The sequence below is a fragment of the Diorhabda sublineata genome, chromosome 2, assembly GCF_026230105.1.
Source record: "Diorhabda sublineata isolate icDioSubl1.1 chromosome 2, icDioSubl1.1, whole genome shotgun sequence".
Taxonomy (NCBI): domain Eukaryota; kingdom Metazoa; phylum Arthropoda; class Insecta; order Coleoptera; family Chrysomelidae; genus Diorhabda; species Diorhabda sublineata.
In genome coordinates this window covers 14,403,104-14,429,578 of record NC_079475.1, presented here as the reverse complement: position 1 = coordinate 14,429,578, position 26,475 = coordinate 14,403,104, and the positions used below count along the sequence as shown (strand labels likewise).

The 26,475-nt window shown below is 31.0% G+C and overlaps 1 protein-coding gene across 2 annotated transcripts in view; it reads left to right on the top strand.

The window, feature by feature from the left end:
- Nucleotides 1-26,475, top strand: part of LOC130453167 (carbonic anhydrase 2) — a 48,454-nt gene that overhangs the window by 8,477 nt on the left and 13,502 nt on the right. For both annotated transcript variants that reach the window (XM_056792775.1, XM_056792777.1), the window contains exon 2: nt 2,499-2,533. In XM_056792775.1, the coding sequence (XP_056648753.1) occupies nt 2,499-2,533 (35 nt within the window). The remainder of the gene's footprint in view (nt 1-2,498; nt 2,534-26,475) is intronic.

Genomic DNA, 26,475 nt, shown 5'->3' with positions numbered 1-26,475 from the left:
AAGAGAACATAATGTGAAATAACATAGTGGTGGTCGAGAAAAAAAAAGATATAAAACAAAAAAGATGGAGGAAAATAATCAAAGAGCTTCTCAAAGCATCAAAGAATAAAGAATGGCGAAAATTTAGAGAAATAATTTAAGAAGACTCTAAAGTAAATCGAAAAGTCTCCTACCAAACATAAAAAAATATGAGAGCAGGAAACATATTTTGTTGTTAAGAATGGAGTAATATTAAAAAAAAGAGGGAATCAAACAAAGGTAGAAATAATATTATCAATAACTACTTATTAATGAGGCAGAACATAAAAAAAATTGTGCAAAATTACATAATGGATGAATCAAAAATAAATATTGATAAAGAAGAAATAGGACATGCAATCATAGAACTGATGAGCGGATATGACCAAAGTAATTCCAGAAATGATAAAAAATATTGAACAAGATGAAAAAAATCTGGTGTTCTATATTTTCAATAAAGTTATAGATGATGAAACACTGATTAGTACAAGAATGAAAATGATGAAAACAATATTAGAGAAAAGAAACTTGAACAATCTCAGAGTGTATTTCTAATGGGAAGAAACACCTAAGATCATGTATTTACTTTAAAACAGACGAGAGAAAAATCAATAGAAGAAAAGAAAAAAAAAAGTACCTGGCCTTTTTCGAATTGAAAAAGCCTTTGATATAATACCCAGAGAGAAAATATGGAATATATAGATCGAAAAAAGAGTAAACGTGAAAATTATAACGATAATAAAAAATATTCATTGAAACAATACGAATGCAGTAATAAGAAGTAACCAAATATCAAGAGGCTTCACTACAAATATGGGATTAAGACAAGGGGGAAGCGTAAGTCCAATCCTTTTCATCATATTCATAGATGAGATGCACTGTGTCAAGGAAAAAATATGTGTGGCACATTCGCAACTACAAGAATTAACATAAGTGAACAAACATTTGCAGATGATGTTATACTAATAGCAAAGAACCAATCAGGGCTACAAGAGAACATCTAGGTATGGAAAAAAGTAATAATAGACATGGGCAAGAACAAGACAAAAGTAATGGTGACAGGAGAATAAATGACAAAGAAAAATATAAGAATCGATTACGCCATGAATACTCAATTCATAAAAGTTAAATAAATATCTAAAGTCACCAAACCTAGAACAATCAAAATATGAGACCAATTCTAGCACTTGGATGTGTGTCTTGGGTATTGACAGAAAGACAAAAAAGTAAAATTAAAGCCATAGAGATTAAATTTAAAGAAAAAGAGTTACAAGTTACATTTGGATGTGAATTTGGGACAGAACGACAAGAAAGTAATATCAGGCGACATTGATTAAATATTTTGATAAAAACTGAAAGAACAAGAAACGTCAAATTTTATGTTTTTCAAAAATTATATACAAAACTAATTTTGAAACAAAAGAGACCTAAAATCAAAACGTAGTAAAATTGTGGCAAAAAATTAAACACCAAAGTTTACTAACTCTAATACATTCCCGAGCTTTTAAATACTTTGGCTTTCATCATCTGGGAATTAATTACTTAATAATATATCGAATTGTCTTTCTTTTTTCGTCCTTTTATAAATATTATCTAAACAAATATGCCGACTTCTATGTACGTTTATTTATAATTTTGTAACAAAGAAAGAAATTAAACTACAACAATCATCTGATAAACATCTGGATTGATATACCGCTAAAGATACTGTCAGTGTCATCTTCACATAAATTTGACCGCGTTTGACATAGTCTTTCCGGTGGAAAGACGTCATTACAAAATATGGATTCGTATGCGTATCTCATATTCGATGCCTTTCATGAATATGTGATGAGCAGCGACCTTGCATATAATTCAGTTTTCTGGGCACCAGCCTTGCAGAACGCATTCAACGCATAGAAAATGGTAAAAGTCATCATTGTATACCAATTAAAGCATTCTGAGAATTATTTTTTTTTTATTACATATTTTCATTTTCAATTGAAAGATTGTTTGATGATCGGTCAAAATTAGGAGACAGTTATACCTCTTCTCGACCTCATTCCAACGTACTACAACATTGAGACATTAAAATAAATTCAAATTCAAACTCCATATTATATATAGTATCACAGTATACTAAGGATACTTTGTTATATCTATTATAACTGTATATATGACACATGATTTTTCTTGTACATAAACGAGTACATAGTGGTAAAAATATGTTCCAATGATATATCTAGAGAATATATCGTCCATGTTTTAGCGTTGAAATGATTGACCTTGTGGGAATTAATTTCGAAAGTTCACTGTTTAAATTCGATTGTTTTCATTTTATAATCAATTCGATTAGATTTATCCATGCCGGTAAAATGTTTTGTACACTTATATTTCTAAACACCCTTAAAAGTAATGTTTGGAAGGTTTAAGTTCATTCAATTGATGTTCAGTAATTAAAATTTCTATGAAGGCTTAATTCTGTTTTTATTTCATTCTAGCATGTCACTAGATTGGGGATACTGCGAGGTAAACGGTGAGTAAAAATTTTAATTGTAATAAACGTCAAATTATCAAAGTATTTTGTTACGAGATACCATTTTTAATAAACTTTAACTTACTTGATATGAAAAGGAAAGTTAAAAAGATATTTAAAAACGGATATAAAGGATAATATCACCAAAAGTTTCACTCAATTTGATTATATTTATAAATTAACAGTTAGAATATTATTAGATCAGTAATTTCAAAGTTGTACGTTTGAAAAAAGCAACTTCTCATTATCATATTTGCTTTTTTTCCACTGTTCTTTTTTCCTTTTTCTTTCGTATTCGTTTAGTCTCTACAATTCGTGAGCACTATAATATTTTCTTGTTTCTTATCACCATAATCTATTGATTTGGCCTATTATCTTAGACTGATAGAGAGCGATTTAAAATACTGAGGTTCCTCGAATGGAGTGGTCGATAACAAACTAATTTCTTCAAAAACTCGAATGAAATAATTAAAATAGAAGTGAATATTGAGCCAAAATACGTGAACAAATGAAAATTTTGAATATTTGAAGGAACGCCGATTGGCATGTTACGTAATATTATTTATTGTTGCTGTTTAATTTTGAAATTATCACGTACAATGTTCCGTCTACAGCCGTAAAATTCCCAAATAATCTGCACTTTGATGTCTACTATACAATTTATATTTGAACTGTCATTGGAGTCAGTTTCTTAGTTAATATTGTTGGAATTTTCTAATCAAATATCAACTAAATATTATTCGACATTTACTAATAGATCGCACAACAAAAAACACATTTCTAATTTCACCAATAGGATGCGTTTCTAATTTAAAACTGAAAAATAAATTATATTGATAGCCATGGTTGGATTTAAACATTTAGTGACTGTATTTATGTCATTTTATGATAGTTTTTTTTATATGAACCTTTAGCCCAGTGAGGTTTTAAAAAATACGAAATGGATTAATGATTACTCTACACGACTTATGGTTGGTAGATCGAATTTCATTACGGACTTGAATGAAGAAACCTTGGGTTCATATAGCCAAGATTAGAAGTTTATTTTTTTGACAAGGGTGTTCACCATTAAGACAAATGCTTTGGAATAGTTATCAATTTTTACTCCCCATTTCTAGTTTTGTCCCAACAATTCAATCTCCAGTGATGACTCCAATGGTCTTCTGGAATGAGTGTCCCGTAAATTTTATTATCTTTTTTGTATTCTTTATTCACTAATATTTGGTAAAATCGATCTGGATATCCTTTGTTTGAACTGCTTATATGTCTCGGAGTTCCTTTCCATTACATTTTGTCCAGATTCCAGAAGAGGCTTATTGTAGTATCACGAATCCAGGACAGTGAAAAAGTCCATTTTTCTTAAGAAAATTACCAATTTTACCATCTGAATATTTTATATATCACACAACTGTTTGATAATCCAATTTCGCCATAATTTATGTTAGTATCGTGAAAGTGGATTTATTTAATAGCGGATTTTTCAGCTAATTATTCCTATATGAATAGTTCACCATTACATTTCTACCTATTGTTCACAATTTACTTCTTCAAGTGTGATTTTTGAAAATATTTTTTCTATTATATAAATTTTATACCCAACAAAAATTTGAGTATTCGCTTATTAATACATCACTCAAGTTCGAAGCATCTAAAGACACAACAGCGGGGAAGGTTATCGCTTCAGTATTTTGAGAAGCGCATGGACTATTGTTTGATTGACTATCTCCAAAAGGGAGAGACAATCAATAGAAAATATTACATAGAATTGGATCGTTTGAATACAAACATCAAGGAAATACGGCCTCATATGACGGAGAAGAAACCACTGTTTCACCAAGATAATGTACTGATCCACAAGTTGATCGGCATCGATTCCTCATCCACCGTATAGTGCAGATCTGACACCTAGTGACTACTGGCTATTCGCTGATCCAAAATAATGCTCACTGGTAAGAAAATTAGTTCAAATGAATAAGCAATTACTGAATCTGAAGCCTATTTTGAGGCAAAAAACAAATTCTTCCACAACTACGGAATTAAGAAGCGTATGTATGATTGTATTGATCTTGAGGGAGATTATATTGATGAATAAAACGTGTTTCTCACACGATTTATTGAGTGAAGTGTTATATTTAGCAAATATAGTTCTTCGAGTGGATTCAATTAATTAAAATGAATGACTAGAATAAGACTTCGAAGACAAATAAATAAAATTTGTATTTACATGGATGACAGACAGACTTAGAAAGATCAGCAAGGCAAAGAAAATAATTCTGAAAATACTCCTTTCCAATGATTTTCAAAAAACTATATTTTATTATGATATACACCTAGATAATGTAAATTGAAAATAACACTAACTTGTTTTGCAGAGTAATATGCTTTGTAGTACGTCAACAACAATAATGTTTTGATTGGTTTTGTCACGTGACTTAATGCCTATTTTCATCGATAATTTTTATTAAGAAAAGACTATTTTTTTATCTACGTCCCTTCATTTATAATTAGAAACTATAAACCGAGAAATTCGTTAATAGTGGACAACTGGTCTTCCAGAATATTCGATGAACTAATTATTTTTAATAAGACGATACTAGAAGACATATCGTTGTAACGCTAGAAATTTTATCTAATAAAAGCAAGAAATTATTCAATGAAGGAAAAGACAAATAGAATATGGAAACTATAATAACAATGAAAATGATTAAAACTAATCTAGAATTTCGTTGTGAAACCTGATAAGATGATAATAACAAAAAAAGAAAAACAGTGTAGTATAAAAATAAACTAAAAAATGAAAAGAGATGAAGAGAAAAAGGAAATGAAGTGGAAATGGAAAGAAGCTGCGAATAAAATAGAAATAAGCAATATTATCATATTTTTCTATTATTATGCACCATGACGAATAGTTTTGTTGCTTCCAATAAATGCTTTATTCTGTATTGTCTCTTTTATGACGTAAATACAGTTATATATATAGCGAAAATCCTTAATTTTTTGTCAGGTACATCATCATTCAAGTCGTATAGTATATGATATTAATTTTGTTATTTATTACATCAAACAATTTATATTTGATTTTGAATTATTAAGTACGCACGTGACAGACGTAATTTCGTTTGTTTTTTAAAGAAATCTATATAACTGGGATTTCATGGTATTTAAGTTATAAACTTCAAAAGATCAGCTTATTTATTGTAGATATTATAAGCGGCAAATATAAATAAATAAAGATACTGGTATTTTGAATATTTTAATTTATATCAGTCTTTAAAATTTAATCCGTATTGTAGAATCTTTACAACCCACTCATAATCCATTTACTCAACTATAAAGAAAAAATATTGATCTGGAATGTCAGAATATGATTCAATTCTAATTACTGATAAGTATTTTATTGGAATTTTTTTCAAAAATGCATTTTATTAGAATATAAAACGTTTATACTTTATGGTGTTATTTTCATTTTAACTATGATTGCAAGCTCTATCAAAGTGGCAGCGTCAAATCGGCAAAATCCAATAAAAAATTATGCAAAATTTGCAGTTATTTAGTTGCTAAAACCGCAGTTTTGTTGTTTGAGCCGTTCACAAACAATCGCAACTATTACTGCTGGATTCATATGAAGCTAGCATGAAATTTCAATAAAGCAATGAATCTCGAGTTAACTATTGAACCAAAATTTTTTGCTAATTTTTTTGCTTCAAGTAGGTAATAGCAAAAATTAAAAAAAAAACCGGACGAATTTTTGCTCCTAGCAATGATTTTCTTAACACATGCTAGCTTGAACTCGACTTGCTAACCAAAAAATTTGTTACTACAATGTTCGAATGAATCTAAAGAATGAGCTACAGAATAGAAAATAAAAATCGCCTGAACATCACGGTCAGTCACGATTTTTTTTCTCCACATACTAGCTTGAACTTGACTAGCTGCACAATAAATGCTGAAGAAAGTTTATTACTAAAAAGTAATAATCGGCCGCTCCTCACGGTCGCTAACAAATTTTTTCTGCACATGCTAGCTTGAACTTGATTTGCTGCTTAACAAGAAACACTGAATTCAAGTTCAAGCTATCATGGGTAGAAAAAATTTTTGGCCTATTTGAACATTGTTCTATGTAGCAATAAACTTTCTTCAGCATTTATTGTTTAGCAACAAGTCAAGTTCAAGCTAGTATGTATAGATAAAATAGTGACTGACCGTGATGATAAGGCAATTTTAATTTTCTATTCTGTTGTTCATTTTTAGGCTCATTCACACATTGTTCAATGTAGCAACAAACTTTCTTCACAATTTTTTGTTCAGCAAGTCGAGTTCAAGCTCCGTGTGTTAAGAAAATCATTGCTAGAAGCAAAAATTCGTCCGGTCTTAAATTTTTAGTAGTACCTACTGGCAGTAGCTAGCGAACGACTCAATCAACAAAATTGTGGTTTTAGCTACTTCAGAACAACAAACAAAGCTGCGGATTTTACATAATTTTTTATTGAATTTTTCCGATTTGACACTGTTACCTTGATAGAGGTTTGCACACATCACAACCCATTTTTAATAATTCTATCTCTATCACAATATAGGTTAGTATCCATAACTTTACTCAATAGCGGTTTTTTATTTGATTACTGGGAAGAATAAGTTCCTCTATGGTCAACGTTCTTTCACATTTCTATACCTATATTTTCACAATATCCTTTTTCAACTTTGTTATTATCATGGTCAATTATATTGCATGATTCTTGAAAGACTAATTATACCAACATTTATGCGCTATAATATAATTTTTAATTTTCTGTGTAATTTAAACTGAAGTATTTTTCTAAATTAGTGATCTTATTCTTATGAGATCATAAATATTTTTGGCAATTTTATATTTTCGCAGTCCCCTTGTTTTTTGATTCTAGAAAATCGAAAAATCATCCGATTTCGATGATTTTTTTTTAAATTTTCGTTTTTACGGCGGATTTACGAAAAAAATTATGGGGATAAAAAAAGAAAACTTGAAAAAAAAAACATGAAAATGCACTCATTCAGGTATAATTGTTGATAACTTTTTTCCAAATAATCGAATGAATGTGTTATATTTTTTTGTCATATTTTACACAGAAAACGAACAAACTAAAAAAACATTATACAAAAATGTTGATTTATCATGTTTTTACAAATAAAAATAATAACAATTTCTCTTAAAATTGACCTTTTCTCACATATAATCGTTTGTACCTTTTTTCCTTCTTTCATTCTTAAAATCACTTATTGTAATCAAGTGTACAATATTAAGAGTTAACTTTGAAAAATTGAAAATTTTCACCATTAAAAAAATGGTATCTTAGTAAGGTTGACCTAACTAAGGTTGACTGGTAAAGAGAATTGGGAGTAGGGTGAGGGGCAGGGTGGTGTTTGGAAAGCATTTGAACTAATGGTTTATGATTTCAAATATTTTTTCTGGATTTTTTTAACAAAAATTCATTTGTACTTACTGTTCTGTACAATTTATCAAATTATTTATAAATATTTCAGGGTTCAAACATTATTGACCCGTTTTTTATTTTATTAAAAAAATTTTTTCAAGATAATATGAGTAATTAATTTTATTTTTTTAATATAATACACAGTTAGCTTCCTTTATTTTGGTAATTTCAAGATAATTCAATGAAAATTTCATCTATTTCTTGCTTAAAATATAAATAAATTATATTTTTTTGCTATTAAACATGAAAATATTAAATTTTTTCAAAGTCATAAATATTATTTTAAGTTACTTAACATTCAAGAATCATCAGTTGTACATAATTTTTTTGTAAGTATTCATTTTTCTTTGTGTAGACCAAAGAAATAAGTATAATTTGACTATGTACATAAATTTTATTTACCATTATTAACGATAAAAGTTGATTTTGTGAAAAATTAATAAATAAACATTATTATTTGATTCTTATTTTCCAAAATATTCGTTTTTTTTTGTAGATTTACAAAAAAACATATGAACTTCGTTTGATGCTTGGCACAGAACTTATGAACGATTATATCTCAAGAAGAGCATTTATGACCACATTGAAAGTCATAAAACTATATTAAATCTTTAAGTGAGATATTTCCTAAATTTTTATTCCTAAAAAAATTCATCGAAATCGGATGATTTTTCGATTTTCTAGACCGAAAGTATGAAATTACCATATTTTTGGATTGTAGAGTTTTTTTTAATAAATTCATTCTTCTAACTACCATAGAAATGTTAGCCTCACTCACTAAATTTGTTACCTCATATGGCGAAAGGATCGTATAAATGATTTTTAAAAAAAAATTGTTATGAAAACCCGTTCATTCAATTGAAAATACTATTAAACATTTCTCTGTGTAACTTGAGCCCAGGACCATTTGACCTAACCTAACCTAACCACGCAACCGCACTTTCTGTAATAAATTGATGAGCGAGGAAGTTGACATATGAAAACACAGTTAATTCAAAAGATAATAATCAACACACAATAAAAATTAGAATGGATTCAATGCTATTAATATGACTAATCTTTTCATCGTTCCCTTTTCTTGATAAATATAACATTAAAATGAGAAAAGCCACCTTTTGGTCAAATTTTAAATCTTTGTTTTTTCTATCGCCATCTATTGGTGAAATTTTTAAAATTGATTTATAAAGTTCTATAATATTCTGTTTCATATAAAAATTAAGTCAATCTTGAGATATCATTCGATATTTATCATTTTCTTATTGAATCAAATATAAAGTATGTGAAATATATTAACTATTAATAGAAAAGTTGAGACTTTTTGTACACCGTTGGAAAGGTGGCGTCTGAGAGACTTCATTTTGAATATACACCCTCCTCTATATCTTACTAGTATTTCGTCTCTTGTCATTTATTCAAAATAAATGAATTGAAGTTGCAAGTAGATCTAGAATAGGAAAAGAATTTTTGGCACATCATAGCTCAAAACATATCACGTCCGTAAAAATTAATATCCCTAGAAACGCTTTTAGATTTACCATATCACAATCTCTTACATTATTCGTATCCTTTTCACACTTTAGCTGGTCTTGACAAGACCAAGACCAGTCTCGTTCATCGCTACCTATCACTTTTCTGCTATTAATCTCTCTATTTCGAGTGGGAAATTTTTTTTGTTTCACGTTAGCTGTAGCTATTTGGATTAACAGCTAAAATTGAGAGCTAAATAGCTCTGTTGTCCTTTCGATTTGGAATAATAGTAATTGAGTTATAAAACCAAAAATGGATCAAATTTAATTACTTGTAAGTAATCTGTAAAAAGTAAAACATTCATATATTTATATTTCTTTGATAAATAACAATATTGGTAATTTTGTTGATTTATTTCCGGCAATATTCTACAAAAATAAACTAGCTTTAAATTAAACCGATTCGTTACAAATTTATTAAAATTGTATTTATTTACGTATCCAAAGTGCAATTTCACAGATGACATTGTTTTAGTTCATCTAATGTAAACAAAATTACCATAATTTATGGAAACTTATCTCAAATCGCTTAGAATAATTGAAGTGGTTGCGTAAGCCTTTTGCTTAAAGTATTAAAAACACGTGGAGGCTGTTAGAAGACTTGTTATACCGCCATGAGAATACGTGTGGTTTTGTTAATATTTGTAAGTAGGTGTAGTACATAATTTCGTTAAGGAAGTGTCTACGACACACATCCACGTTTTTTTTGTGTTTATTGAAAGCTAATACTAAGAAATGACGAGACATGAGGAAAGATGTCTATGCCTGTTTCATAGACTACGAGAAAACTTTCGATTGAGTTAATCTCCTGACAATACTGCAGGAAAAAGGGGTAAACAAAAAAGACAGCTTATTATAAATCTTTATTCGAACCAAGAAACAACAGTTATAAATGGACAAACGACAGCAGAATCCGTTTGTATAGAAAAGGAGGTACGACAAGGTTGTGTTTTGTCGCCAATATGTACTCTTAGCAAATGATGACGAGGATAGAATAAAAATTAACGGCAGGAAATTAAACAACACACGTTATGCAGACGAAACGGGTAAAAGTAATGGCCATAACAAGACTTCCAAACCCATAACTGACTGACGTTGAAGTCAGTATAGAACAAACCATCTTCCTAAAGGTGAAAGCCCTATTATGTAACGCAATCTTGAACTTACGTACGTGCACTCAGTTTTCTTTTATGTAGCAGAAAAATTGACATTAAAAGTGGATACCATGAACAGACTGGAAGCTTTTGAAATGTGGATCTTCAGTAGACTGTTAAAAATATCATGTACTCAACATATACCAAATGTAGAAGTGCTTAGAGGTATGGGATAGGAAAGAGAGTTATTTACAACAATAAAAAGAAGAAAGACAGCTTATCTGAGCCACATATACCGTGACAAGCATGATATACTAAAATTAATAATAGGAGGAAACATCGAACGAAAACGTGAACAGAAAACATCCATGGTTAAAAAACATACGCGATTGGACATCAACTTTGATTCGCACCACTCAAGAACGCAATAAGTGTGCCGAAATTGTCGCCAACCTTCATTAAATGGAGATGGTAACTGAAAAAGAAGAATAATGTTGACGCCAGTTATAAATAATGCCCACTTCAACCTTATCTTCAACGCAGATTTTAATTTAAACTAGGTATGGAGTGAGTAGTATCATGCGTAATTACACTCGTAACTAGGGACTATTTATTCTGTTGCTATGACAAATTGTTAATTGCTGTCATTAGTATTGCTACATCAAACCTTAATAAATAATTATTAATGTCATAAAAAGTGAAATTAATAACGTACTTTCGACCGGCTATGAAGAAAAATCTTATACATTACACGGGCCGAAAGCCAAAATCTCGATCCAGATCATCATGATGCTTCGCCTCAGGCATCATGACAAGCAGGGCCGAAAATTCAATTTTCGGCATTTGTAGTGTAATATACTAATTACTTAAAACCGGTAGAAATTATAGTATATAGATAAAAGTACCAATATTACATAGAAATAATTAAAACGTATCGTCAAACTAATTAACGTGATCAGAACATTAACCAGAAAGGTATAAACTATTGGAAATGTGGTGTCTGAGAGACTACTATTGTTAGGTGCTAGGACAATAACTACATTTTTGAATGACGATTATGTATATCATAATTTCCATGGCTTCCTGGGCATGAATATTTTAAATCTACACACTCATCTAACTAGTATTTCTTCTATTGTCTCCGATTGTCCCAATCCATATACATTTTGTCCAATTCTCTTATATTATTCGTATCATTTTCATACCTCAGGATTATTTGAATGACCTTGTGGTGTGTCCAGCGCAATAATTCAAGTAAAATCTCTTGAGAAAGTAAAAAACTTCAAACGGAAAGCGGCGGTCACGTGATTTATCTCTGAAAATCGGATTAAGGACGAACTTCCGTTCTTACCATCTAAGTTTGTTTGTGCCATACACGTACATACAGCAGGCTCCTTTCTATTTGTGCTCACAGTGCTCTCTCTTTGTGACATTTCGCATTTTCCTTTTCCATATATTTCGTGGTCCAGGTTTCCACTAGCAGAGTCTTTTTCCTCGTTTTCTAAAATTTCATAGGCAATGTCAATTGCAAATATTCATTTTTCACGATTTCGTATGCATTATTTACGTTAATAACTGTATCACAATTTATTCAATGCTCTAATCTACATAATATACCCTTTTTATGATGGTCCAGCAATTATTTATAATCTGAAAAAACTCGAAAATGGAGGATAAAGAAGCAGCCTAATCACTTAAGGATTACATGGTGTAACTGGGCTCAGATTAAGTATATTTGGTCCAAATAATCATCTTGTATCAATTTTTAACAAAACGTATTGTAATCATTATGAAAATAAATTTCCGTAGCTCCTTCATAGATTTTATATAAATCTTATTGATAAAAATAATAATTTGTGACATTTCTGTCAATGGTAGTTATATTTATTTATTAATGACGGTATACCGCAGTCTAATTTTGTTCAAGTAACCTTGAAAAACTTCCTATACACTCGGCGAAGTATGAAATCTCCTAGAAATACAATTATACGTTGTAGCTCACCATAAAAATCAAAATAAATTGATAATAAAATTGTACGAATTTTTTTTTGAAAAACCACACTTCATTATAAATGTACGAAGCAAAAAAAAATAATTCTTGGTACAATTGGTAATAATGATTTTTAAATAATAGTTCTTGATGACGATGGAGTTCGAAAAGTATGTGGAGAGTACATAAATATAAAGAATAATTGGTTATATGGACATAGATAATAACATACAAAACGATAACACTTTTAAGCTTATTAAATGACTTTTAAAAAAAAATCATCTAAAACTAATTAACAACTAGATTTGAACCCCCAGGTTCAATATATTTCTCTGTATAAGTTGAGAAAATTGATTAATTATCAGAATAAGGCCTTTTTTATTTGTCTTCATAATTCAGGGTTGTAAGCCGCGCTCACGAATTGCAGGTTGGAGTAACTAGTCCTGAAAAAATCTGGACGCAAGCAAAGGGTGAATATCCAATCGTTTTGATGGGTAATAACAATATTGTACCACCTGGTATACGTATGGCTTGCAAATAAATGACTTGACCCGAACAGGCTTTTGCGGAAAATATCTCAAAATGAGTGAATTCCTTTAGCTTGGGGAATATCCTACCGTCTTTCAAATGTGCACTGGCGAACGACGCCATAGAAAGACATCTCTAACTGTGTGTGCTCTAGGCTTGTGCTTGAGTGCAAAGAAGTTCTACGAGAACTGGCGTGATGGCTTCAGTTTTGTGCAAGTTTGGGTGTCTGGTTCGTTGGCAGACTAGGATTAGGGAACCCCCCATTAAATAACGCAATGGACCCCATTATGGCCAAGGATTAGAGGAAGGCCGAGAAAGACTTGGAGAAATGAAATAGAGAAGGACATAAGAGCACTCAATATAGAGAACTGGAGGGCAAAATTCCGGAACCGAAAGGAATGGAAAATAATAACAAAAGGAGCCAACACAAACGATAAACTATAAAGAAGACAAAAATAGAAAACAAGGAGTAATCCATAACAAGAAAAGATTTTAAAGCGCCATAAGTGATAGCCATAATCGAAAGGATTGAAAGGCTAGATGATGATGATGATGATGATGATGATGATGATGATGAGGCAGTCACATACCAGGAAGTGGAAACTGATCATCTTATTGTGAATACTATGAAAAGAATCAGGTGGGATATATCTGAACGTAGCGTTGTTTTTTCCTAAATGTATCAAATTCTAGCGTTGTTGTTAGATACTGAAGTATCTAAAAATGATTTCATAAGAAAACTTTATGGAACATTTCGAATTGAGTTTCAAAATGAAATCTTCTACATTGTTTATAATTGTGATTGTTGGTGTATTAATAATGTAAACAGTTTGTTCAGTATGAAAATAAAATGACTGCGACGGCATCAATGCAAACTGTTTAATTTACGAGTCATGAACAATTTTATTTTAACTTATTTCCACACTGTATAAACAGGAAATTACAGAGAATTTTATTGAGACGACAATTACTTTTCACTTAAAAGTAACGGTGCATTATTTGAGGTTGACATTTTGTAATAATTAATTTATCAGGTATTCAATACGTTTTTTCAAATAATTTATCGCTTCTCGCGCAACATTAGAATCTAATAAACCTTATCCGATTGTGAATTAGTTTTGCAATCTATTCAAAAATATATACAGAGTGTATATATTAATGTAGATAATATATACTTACTTATACCAAGTTAATTAATCCTTATAGGTTTAAGGGATCTTTTCGTAAAACTATCTTTTTTCAAAATCAAAGGGACAATAGGATAAATTTGTTATGGTATCCTCAATATCCTCAACATGGTAATTTTGAAATTAGTTCATTAATCCAACAAAACATTAAAATAGGTAAATCCATAGATAAACTAATAGATTTTTGAATGAATAGAATTTACGAAATTATATGAAACGATTGTGACAAGATGTATGTTGGTTAGTCTTTTAATGTCCGTTTTCAAAAGAACGTAACTTATTTTAATTATGGACGGACACAAAAATTAGATATTGTTTAGCAAGCTGTCAAACATAATTATTATGATTACAAAAATTGCTATTCTCAATAAAAAATTTAGTATTGTTGAAAGAATGCAGAGTGGGTTGTACTTTTGTATATGAATTAAGTATGGAAATTTCTACCTCGTATTAGTAATTATTTTATATTCTGAAGATTTTTCCCGTTTTATAGGAGTTTTTGTGGAAATATGTATGTAAATTAAGTGATTTTAATGCATATTCGACAGTTTAATTCTGAGTGTTCATGTGATAGAAATATGAATATCAGCAACGGTTTCAGAAATTCCATCATCGTGTTGATATCGTAGGTCAAAAGACAAGTTGGGATTTTAGTTAATATCTCAGGATAATAGGCAGTTGGCTGATGGCGCGCCATGCATGCCTATTTTCCCGGAGTATTAGTTAAATGCCGGACAATAGATTATTCGTCGAAAAATGACCAAGCGTTTGTCTATCCTCCTGGGACTTTAACTAAAATTCGGATAACAGACTATTGGGTTTACAGAATAAGATAAAAAAAAAAGGATTTTTTGCATGTCAATCAATCATTTATTGCAACACGTGGAGGCTTGGTGACACTGTGATTTACATTTTATTTTATTTTTAAAACAGGAAAACCGGTTTGTTCCACATTTTTTATAAAACCTAACCTAACCAGTCTGAGCATGAGCTTCTAAAATTTTCTCATAATAATCTTCTACAGGTACCCAGTAAATAACAACATCTGTTATTTTTATTTTGTAATAGTAATATTAAAAATACAACTGTGGATCTTTGAGAAGAAGAAGCTACATTACTATTTGTACTTGAATTGTGATAGTGAACATTTACAATGTTGCTTGAAGTCGAATTAGTTGTCACAAATAACAGTAAATCGACGTTGAACAAGAGTGTTTGTATCAGGTACTGTGATAATTAAAACATTTTTGGTATTATTAATATCGTTATGCTTCTTTTTATTTAATTCCTAGCTCCGCAGAGCTCCTGCGATTCCGAATACTAAAGCAACCCGAAAGTTGTAACAAACTATATCTAAACTTACATTAAAATTTTTTGCTATCATACCTAATGCATGAGATAATGATCGTTCGGAACTTGCAACAGAAACTTATTAATTTATTCACGGGTAAATGTTTTAGATCTTTTAGGTCTATAGCCAAATGATTTATTTTTCAAATATACAATGAATTTCGAGTATTTACTGATGTTTACGTCGTTTTTACCATTAGAGAGCCTTTCAGTTTTGAATAAGTCAACCAAAGTGTTGAAGACTTCCCACAGCTGTTAATGCCCTTTTTAGTACACCCTTCCATAAATTAATTAAATTCCTATAAATATTGTTCCCTGGATTTCGAGGGAGAAGATTCATAGTCGCTGCAGTTGCCGATTCAACAACATCTTCTAATGTGCACAAGACCCAAAACGGATTTTCTTGAACGAATTAACATGAGAAAGAAAGCGTACGCAGCCCACCATTTTGATAAAACAATTTTATAATTGTGTTAAAAAATGATATAGCATTTTTTTAATGCAAAAGCGTACTTTTTACCACGCTTTTTGGCCGATGCAGAAATTATATTCTATATAAATGAATAAAAAAACGTGAATATTATAACGGACGTAGAAAAATATCATTATTCGTTCGATTTTAAAATAAGAAAGATAATACCGATCGCTTTTCGTATATTAGCCTCAATCTTCTTAATTTATTGTCAAAAGTCAATACTTTTATGTATATATTAATGATGATTTGTAATTAAAGAATAAAACAGTAAGTAAATATATTTTTAGAATATTGTCAGAAGTTACAGAATGAATCTCCCTAATAAATCTCTCTGTTAATTTTCAGTAAACATCTAAGTATAGTTATTGTATAATTTTAGGATTGATTTCACCGATTCTTAGATGAAATGACTTTGAAATCATGTTTTTTTTCTCCATCCGAGTATTATCTTTAATTTATTGCTTGTAGCCGGAGGTTGAATTGTTTCTCTTATACTTAATTATCATTGTTTTGGATATTTTACGGATGGAAAAAAGTACCTTGAGATTTTACCTCAATTTAAACACAAAGACAAACACAAAAAAAAATCCAAATTCTTTGGCAAAGATGACGGAATGCAGATTATTTGCCTTTTTATACAACAGTTTCTAAATCATGTAAATAAATTCGGGATATAATTATAGACAATAGTAAAATTCCCTTTATAAATAATATATTTTTTAACTGTAAGTCATAAAAACGTTTTTACTAGCCATTTTTATATGATGGTATTAATTTCAATAAGATTTTAGTGGAAACATATTATGTAACTTTATGCGTTGTATCAGTGAAAAAATATCAAATCAAGGATGATACGAATTCCTTGAACAATATATTTAGATCTTAAATTTGACCACAGTATTGTCAAGGTACTCCAAAGTGATGTTTACCAAATGTGAAATCTAAATCCGTTATAAATGTATTGACGATCCAAATAAACAATGTCACATGTATATTTCAACTTTGATTTACGACGAGTAGTCAGGTTTTATTTATATTTAGTTTATATTAAAATAATACACAATTGAATATAAATGATTGAACACATATTTTAACGACGTTTTCATAAATGAGCAGTCGTATTTCAAGTATCAAAATAAACGAAAATCATAAATTCAATATTTTTAGAAAATTTTTGACAACCTTTCACAAATATACTCGTTGACATTAGAAATGACCAGGAAGGAATCATTTATCGACCTTGATTTGTTAATAATGTGATAGACATCCAAAAATTAAATGAGATCATATTTCATCAACATATATCCAAAATTAATAATACACCACTCCCTAGCAGTATAAAAACCGTTACACGTCTATGCATCAAGAAAAGTAAGCATTCGATGTCTGCTTATGCCACAAGAAATTTCATGAATAACTGCGTCAGAGTTTGTGACAAATATCTTCATATCCCACACATGTTTAATTGCATTCTAACCTAATCACCGACATGCCAACGGCTAAACATCTTGCTGAAAGCGGACTCATGGATAATCATTGGGATAACATAAATACTACCATGAATAGAAGTGCTACAAGATATGTACATATGTTTCTCAGCAGCAACTCAAACATTTACGACAGTGGTCTGCAGTATAAGGAAGCATTAATCGTGGACTATATGAAATGAGACCAGAGTCTCAAATATCATAACAACTCATAGCAACAAGTCAAGCAATTTGATGTAGCCGCTGGGCTAGTTGCCTGACACTAACTTGACACTAAATGGTACGACTCATTTGACTTACTTATGACCAAATATGTGACCTTCAGCATAGGCCTCGGCGAAATTGTTAACATGGTGATAAGTTTGATGTCTTTGAGTTTGAGGCATAATTTTACGTTTACAAGTAAATAGCTTTACATCAACTAACAACATCTATACTATTATATACAGACTTCTTGGAGGAAATATGTTTTGATGAACAGTCTCTATTAGGACTAATACATTTGTCACTGTCGTTGTGCGCGCAATTTTCACATTCACATTTCCAAATAAAAGGTTTGCTAGAGGCTTTGACCTGGTAGAACAAACTATGCATGAACGCCCTTGGCAACAAGAAAGCTAATTTTTATGTTTGAATTGATTGGAGGACATATTTCGGACAAGGTGATGATGGAGTCTTCCATTGACTTAATTGTTGCTTTGATTCTGTCTCATGATACATAACTATTATTGACATTTGAAGGAACGGATCAGATTCAAGCCGTTTATTTCTTAGTGAAAATAATTTGTACAGAACTCCAAGTTATCCACTACTAACTGATAAATTTTCAGAGAATCGAACACATCAAACCATGTAAACCATTTGTTTACATAGAACTCGATATACTTACAGCAGTTGTTTTGGCGGATTTTGGCTAGGAGTTTTTTTTATTATCCAAGCTACAGTCCTGATCTAAATCACAGCGATTTTTACTTTTGTGCACCTCAAGAAATTACTGTTCCTTCTCCTGGTCCTTTTAGTGTTTTAGTCTACCACACGTTTGTTCCATTTACAAGCTCTACGAAAGAGGTACGAAAGTTGTTTTCACGATACGATAGAGTAGCCGAATCCTTGTTGTATTTGTTACCAATAAATATGAAATGAAAGTATGAAATTCTTATTTAATTTTAAATTAATAGTTCTGGGCGTATCTTGTAATTTCACGTTATTTTCAAGGTATAAAAAGCTAAGATCCAAAAATCTTATCAAAACATTTAACTTGATATGGCTCTGGCCGACTTCTAAGTTTATGTTATCATATATATTTGTTTCAAATACCGAATTTACAAATTAAAAGATCTTACTTATCTCATATTGCCAAAAAGGAAAATTAGTCTTTAAATTTACTGTACACTTTCGAAAAATAAATGGACAGATACAACTGTAAATTTTTTCTGCTTATGGGCTTTGCATTTCCCTAATAGTCGATGAACATACACTGTGTTTATTCTAAAATGCAGAGGCCATAACGACCGACTGTAGCGTGTTAGTTCACTTCGGATAACTTTCGCTGGGTTCATTGCACTTATATGCTTGTTTTTTTATTCAGGCGTCTAATATTACAAAAAACTTCAAAATACTTGGTCGAAAATACTACAAACTGTGTCCTTTTGCCACTTTTTGACATCTTGATCGTTGAACATCATGCTTTTCCTGAAGAGTTGCCACAATAGCTGAAAGGCAAGCCTTCACTTCAATGATTCTGTCATTTAAGATATGGCGCCTCAAGTAAATATTTAAATTGTGATCATATTTATCCATTAGACCGGTGGCTTATGGATCGATGTAATAATATATTATCTCTTCATCGCTATTTACAGGTAATAAAATAACAATGGAAGAAACTATAATAAAATATAAAATATTTTATATTGTTAATGCTAAACACGTAGTATTTTTTTAAGATATTATAGAGGTACTTCCTTATACAGAGTTGTTTATTCAACTAGCAATGAAATGTATCCTTTTATGATACGTCATTTAAATCCATTATATAAAAAAATTATTGTATGTGGTGGATGTTGAAATTGTTTTGCATACTTTCATGCTTTACTAATTCATTTACCATTGTTGTTACACCAAAGGACGTCGAGGAGGGGAAGAATACTATGAATTTTACAATTTTATCACAATAATTAACACATTTTATACTTAGTATTCATATTTCAGTTCAGTGGTGACAAATTTGTTGGATTTTAGTTGTTAGATCTGTTATATAAGGGATGGTCCCTTTGCTCATCTCCAGATTCTCGTATAAAGAAAAAATTAAAGATACCTATAGCAAACATATGACTAAGTGCGTTATCCTGATGTTTGATAAAACTTCAGGAAGTTTTTCCTGGCGTTTTTCTTTGATAGCCACGTGAAAACTTGAAACCAAATTGGTTTAATCAGCACATATTTGCAGATAATGTACTAAAAATACACCTCCAACATTTCAATGTAAGGTTATCCCGACCTTCACCATCACCACTAATTTTTTTCGGCGGTGGTGAACCTCGATGTTTCTATCCCTCATGTGTATTTTCACGTATACATCATAATGATGGATTTTGCTAAAAAAATTCTTTGTTGTCTCTTTACTGCATTGAAGAAATGAAAAATCCATCAATATTATGAAACTGTAGGGTATCTTCTATCACATTTTCGAAATGGAAACTTATAGATCTGATTCTCAGTCCAGTCAGTTCCCTTTCCATTATGTCTACGCACTCTATTAGTAAAATTATTCTTAAATACGCTTTACGCTAAAAATTTTATTTTATAATTTGTTTGTATATTCTAAAAATATATGATGTGATAGTCATTTTGAAGTGACATTCGTTTTTCTCACTAATGAATAATTAATACATAACTCGTTGGTAAGTGACTTGAAAAAATAGTTTTTTCAAAACATTATCATCCGTAATTGCTGATAATGATTGGATAATAATAACTGATTTAAATTGTTGAAATTAAACTTGAAGACGTCAAATTCACTCCATGTAAAGTTCGACATTTCCAAGTAAACAAAAATTGAATGATAGCTCTGAAGATCTGTCTCGGTATGACAATCAGCTTTTCACTTTATGTATCTAGCATATAATCTGGTTCAATGAATATTTCTTAGTATACGTTTAATTGATGACAGCTATCATAATTATCTGTATATACCTACATGTGTACATACAAATGCATAAAATTGTCATTTTCTCTTAGTATAATTATTGATACAGGTATTGCAGGTTTCATATACGAATCCATGTTAGCAACCATTTTCAGTATAAGATTTTGAAATTTATTTTTTAATTGCTATTGAAATGCCTGGCTGTTATGAAAAGATTTACAACTGCGTTTTTCCGTATTTACTCAGATATTTTCAGTTTTCACAAAGGGCAGGCCAAGGGACATACTACGAGGTCGCAGAAGTACCTGGTATAACAAATAAAAAGAGTTCGATACGCTTTTTATAATAAGAATCATTTATTATTGGAAAATCTTTGACCACCGAGTCATTTCTTCAAGTCTGGAAACAGAAAATAATCTGGGAGAGCTACATCTAGCGATGAGGTAGCAAATCAAACTTTAATTCATTAATTTTGGCCATTGCAAAAACGGATATGTGAGGTGGTACATTTTCTTAATGAAATAACACTTCCTTCTTAGCCAAATGTGGCCTTTTCTGCTTGATATCTTCGCTCAAAAATCTCAATAAGCTCGCATAATACTCGCCCTTTTTCAAGCTAGTTTATGAAAATGATCTTGCCTGCAAATGGAACTGTCTTTGCCTTATTTGGAATCGGTTCTCTCCTTTCCAGTTCATTGTTCTGATGGTTCTTTTATTTCGAGTGTGAAGTGATGAACCTACGTATCATCCATGGTTATGGAAAGGCTTTGTTTATATAAAATATTGGCAAATACTCGATGGAAAAATCTTGCGCATAGCTTTCGCATGTCCAAATTATCAGTTAATATCCGATGCACCACACATTTTGAAATGCCCACTATGTTTGCTAGCTCGAGCACTGTCAGTCGACAATTATACAGTATCGCTTTTTGGATTTTTTTTCAGCATTTTTAGAATCGTCCCTTCATTTTGTCGACGACTTCGATGCTGGTCTTCGCAGGTCGTACGGCTTCGTTATTATTGATAACGAAGAAGCAGTTTCACCTAGAGTAGATCTAGATCAATTTTTAAATTGATTTTTCTAATGCTTTTTGAATAAAAGTATTGTATCACACAACGATGATTAATTTTTTCAATGTTTACAAAATCACTTTTGACGGCTGCCAGACAAATACTAAACAAACATATGTTAAATAGATTGTGTACTTTCTAAAGCAACTACCGCCATATCTAGGTCTGGCCAGGTACTTCAGGACGGTTAGTATAACTTCTATAACTAAAATGATACCCGAGTTTTTTTAAGAATTCCACAAAAATGCGATTATTCATTTTAAGATATATTTTAGATAAAGCTCTCTCAAGTTTCTTTAGTCCTAGACATTTAAGTATCTGTAGCAGGGCAATAAAGACTATTGTTTTGTCGTTTTATTTCGCTTCCTTTTTGAATGTATCTTGTTACTCGTTTTTTTTACTTGGATAGTATTTTCCCTTAAAACTAGTTTCGATTATTTGTTCGGGACGACAAAAAACTGCGAAAACCACCGATATCACTGAGCAAGTTGATCAAATCGTACACGAGGCAATTGGATATACTCACTGTTATACATGCTTAAGGTAATCGCGACTTGTGTGCTTTATTTGCTCAAGTTGGCCAATAGCACATTCGAATGAAGATATTTAAGGTGTTCACGCGAATCAAATGTTTTTATGGTTTAACCACTACATTCTTGAATCGAAACAAAAGTCATGAGATTCGAAGGCGTAAAGGCAATATAACGAAAAATATTATGATAGTCACGCATTATATTATATTTGGTATAGTCGAATAGAATGACAAAATAACATTAAAGTCGTATACAGAATTTAGCCGCGATGTTAAACAGGCTTCTCACAAAATACACTGTTTACCCCACCACTACACCAACACTCACAATTACACTGTCTGACGCGCGTTTCGATAACCAAGTTAACTTCTTCAGAGACTAAAAAAGTTTAGTTTTCCTTCAGTCTCCGAAGACGTTAACTTGGTTATTATAAACTTTGTTTACCTTCAGTCTTTGAAGACGATATTCAGTCTGAATTCAGTATGAATATTTCCAACGGTTCCAGAATTTCCAACTTAGGCTTCACACAATAAATATATAGGGTGTTCCAAAATTATCTTTACAACTTTAAAAATTGCAAGTATTTCTGCAAATAAAGTTTTTTTTAGTACACTTCAAAATGCGCACCATTGGTGGCCCTAAGCAGTTCCACTCTGTAATCAATTTCAAGCCAGGTAGGCTATAATATGTCGCCTGTGTTTGTAGTAAAAGCTTGTGTAATGCGGCGTTTCAAGTCATCAATGCGATTAACCGGGTTCTGGTATTCAATGTCCTTTGAATAACCCCACAAGAAGAAATCGAAGTGTTATGTCGGGAGACCTTGATAGCAAAGGAATTGGTCCATCCCGTCCAATCCATGGGTTGAGAAAAGTCTCGTTGAGTTGTTCCCGAACTGCTTTCAACCAGTGTGATGGTGTACCATCCTATTGGATGGATGCAACTGTTTATGAAGAACCCTGTGGGTTGTGGTTGTAGGCATTTGGAGTTGCCTTGAAGCCTGACGAATTGAAGTTTTCGGATTATGTTGGAATGTTTGCTGTATTCGCTCCACATTTTCTGGACATGTGCGCCATGCACGGATGAAGGGTCTGGATCATTGAGCTTTCTGTTGTGGTATCCACATCCTCACTTATAACTGTTCAGCCTATTGAAAAAAAACTTTATTAGTTGCAGTAATACATGCAAAAAAAATATAAATATCTTGTTTATGTTCGAAGTTATGAATTTATGAAGTTGTAAAGATAATTTTGGAACACCCTGTATTTACATGATACATCATGCATGGTCGTAGATCGATATTTGGATAGTACTATACAAACAGGATGATCATCCAAAATAATAGAAATCTAATTATATATGCATAAAATTTTTTTGTGAAATTGGAAAGTCAAATGTTTGAAAAATTATATGAACTAAATTATATTTGCCCTAAAAATTTAGCTGTGAGTAAATAGAATCATTCTGTGTACGCACGATAATAGAAATCTAAATATTGTGGTAAAATTATATTAGTTGTTATAATATTGACCTCCAAGTTGTCAAATATTGAGTTATTAATAGTAAAGAGTTTTTCTTTGGTGTGATAAATGGAATTATCAATATCAGATACAATATACTCAAGAATTTTTAATTGACAATAAATTAAGAAACGTAGCAGGTGTGCCAATAACTAATATTTCTTATCAGTCATTTGACTTGTTCTTCTTTCGTGTTATCTATCTTCCACATTTAGGTCTATGTGATTTTCGAACGTTGACCGCATATGTTCTTATTTTTCATCATAATGTTTCCAATATATCAAATAAAAAGGTTTTTGAAATACATTACAGTTGTCTTTGGTTCAATTAGTGGCATATTCATAGTTGGAAAGAATGTTACGCACATACGCCTTCCGATAAGTCCATCGTGCTCCACAACATTACCAAAAACCGATGTCCTATAAGAAGCCGATAAGGCGCATTGGCTAGAATCTTGGGATGTCATAAGACAAGCTCTAACGCTTGCCTAAGTGTTTCAGCCGCGTTCACAGTGATCTGCAGTTTAAAAATTAATACTCTTTCTCCTTGGCCGATCAATATCCCTTCTACCGCCACTTTACTGTGAAAATTTTAAAATTAGAAACTCTCCATACCCCATATAACTCCAGACTTGATGATTATCATCAATTTTACTTCGCATATACAGTTGCAATCCAAACTACTGACAGGGTATGTGCAGACGTGAACAATAAAGGCCACACAGAAACAACTTCAGCATAGCCAATACCTTAAAGTATTCCAAGATCTCTCATAAACATGGATTTTCTTTGCTGAATCGATATGATCAACCACTCGATCGAATAAAACCAAATTATCGCAAATGCAATATATAAATACTTTGTCTCACTTCATTTACTTGTTCGAGAAAATGAAAAAAAAAATCACAAGGACAGACGGTCGTGTTTCGATAGGAAACTAATTATATCATGAGCAAAACGAGAACAGAAGACTATCATTTATGAAACTACGCAAGTTGAAATTGGAAGTAAAACCCTGGTCGCAGTCAATCGGCGAAATATGCCTTGACTAAAATTAAATTAAAATATTACCATTCTTTTTGAGCTACTTCTGAATTACCTACACGGCGCGGCGATAACAATTAATGTTTATTATTTCTATGGTTTATTTAAAACAAAAACATGCGATACCTTTTATGACGTTATGATGTGAAAATTATTTTTGACGATACACTTGAAGGGTACGTTAAATAATTTGTACATTGTATATTATCACCTTTGGTGAAAAGAAATCGATACCATTACATAGTTGGTGTTAATTGTTACCATATTTTTTACCAGGTGTTTAAGAGTTTAACACTTTTTATTAATAGTACTATTTAGTACTTAGACAATATCTGTTATATATACAATACACATGGAGTTAGACTGAATTATGAGTAAAAAATAAACATTCGTCAACACAAGCCAACGTCCATGAATAAACCGTTGTTAAATTAGTTATGACCGTATTATTTAGTACTTTATAAGTAATTGCGATGGGTGTGGTGTGTGAATATGCGGAAAAATATAATAATGATCCTCTTTTTGTTATATTTGTGAGGAATAACTTTTGAAAAACAAAGATTAAGTTGTAATGTAATCTCGAAAAAGGGTCAGCCTAGACCAGTGCCATGCATAAACAAAATATTACGTTACCATAGTAACGAACAATAACTTATTAGAAGTGTCAGTGTAAAGTTTGATGTCACATTTAAGGAAGTTGAAGTTGTCTACATCAGAACTTCCCGAAAGTGTTTTGCAGTACGGAACTGCCATTTTCACTACATGGAGTATTCAAAACGCAACTTTCGGTATGAAATGAATACAGAACGAACAACTTTCCTAAACCACAACTATCAGTACCAAATTAAAGTGAAAATAAAATATTAATTACTTCTAACCAGAAAAAACGCAACCATTGGTAGTGATATATGTATTTACAAATTATAATCAGTCAGTGCTAGGTAAGAAGTACAGTTTAGTCTTTGCAACAAATTTTGAATGTTATGGATCAACGCTGCAACGCGAGCATTATGAACAAATTCCTAACCTCAAATTTTGTTTAATATTTTGTATTCAGTTTGAAAATGAGAATAACAGAAGGTTTCTTTAGATTTTTCGCTAGAATTGCAGCTTGCGCGCAATAAAAATGTCATCAAACCGATAATATTCCAAGTACGAAATCTTGTACGAAATAATTAGCTCCAAAAGTTTGTGCTCAAGCTGCAACGTCTGTAGTTGTTCAAATGATACTGCAGAAAGTGTGATTTTCGTTGGTTAATTTATTCTTCGTTCTCCAATATTCGAGAATATGGTATATCAACCATAATCGTGACCATTTTTTTTGTAATAATCTAATTCAACTTTTCTTGGATTTTCGAATTAAAACATTTTGTTCAAAACTGGAACTTGACGACTCCCATCGTATATAGTATCTAATTTAGTTTTAACTACTTAAACGTAGTTCAAGGTTTTCTAATAGTTTTTATATGTACAGAGTGTTCCGAGAATTGATGCAAAAAAATTTGCAGTGGGTAGATGACGTGGAAAT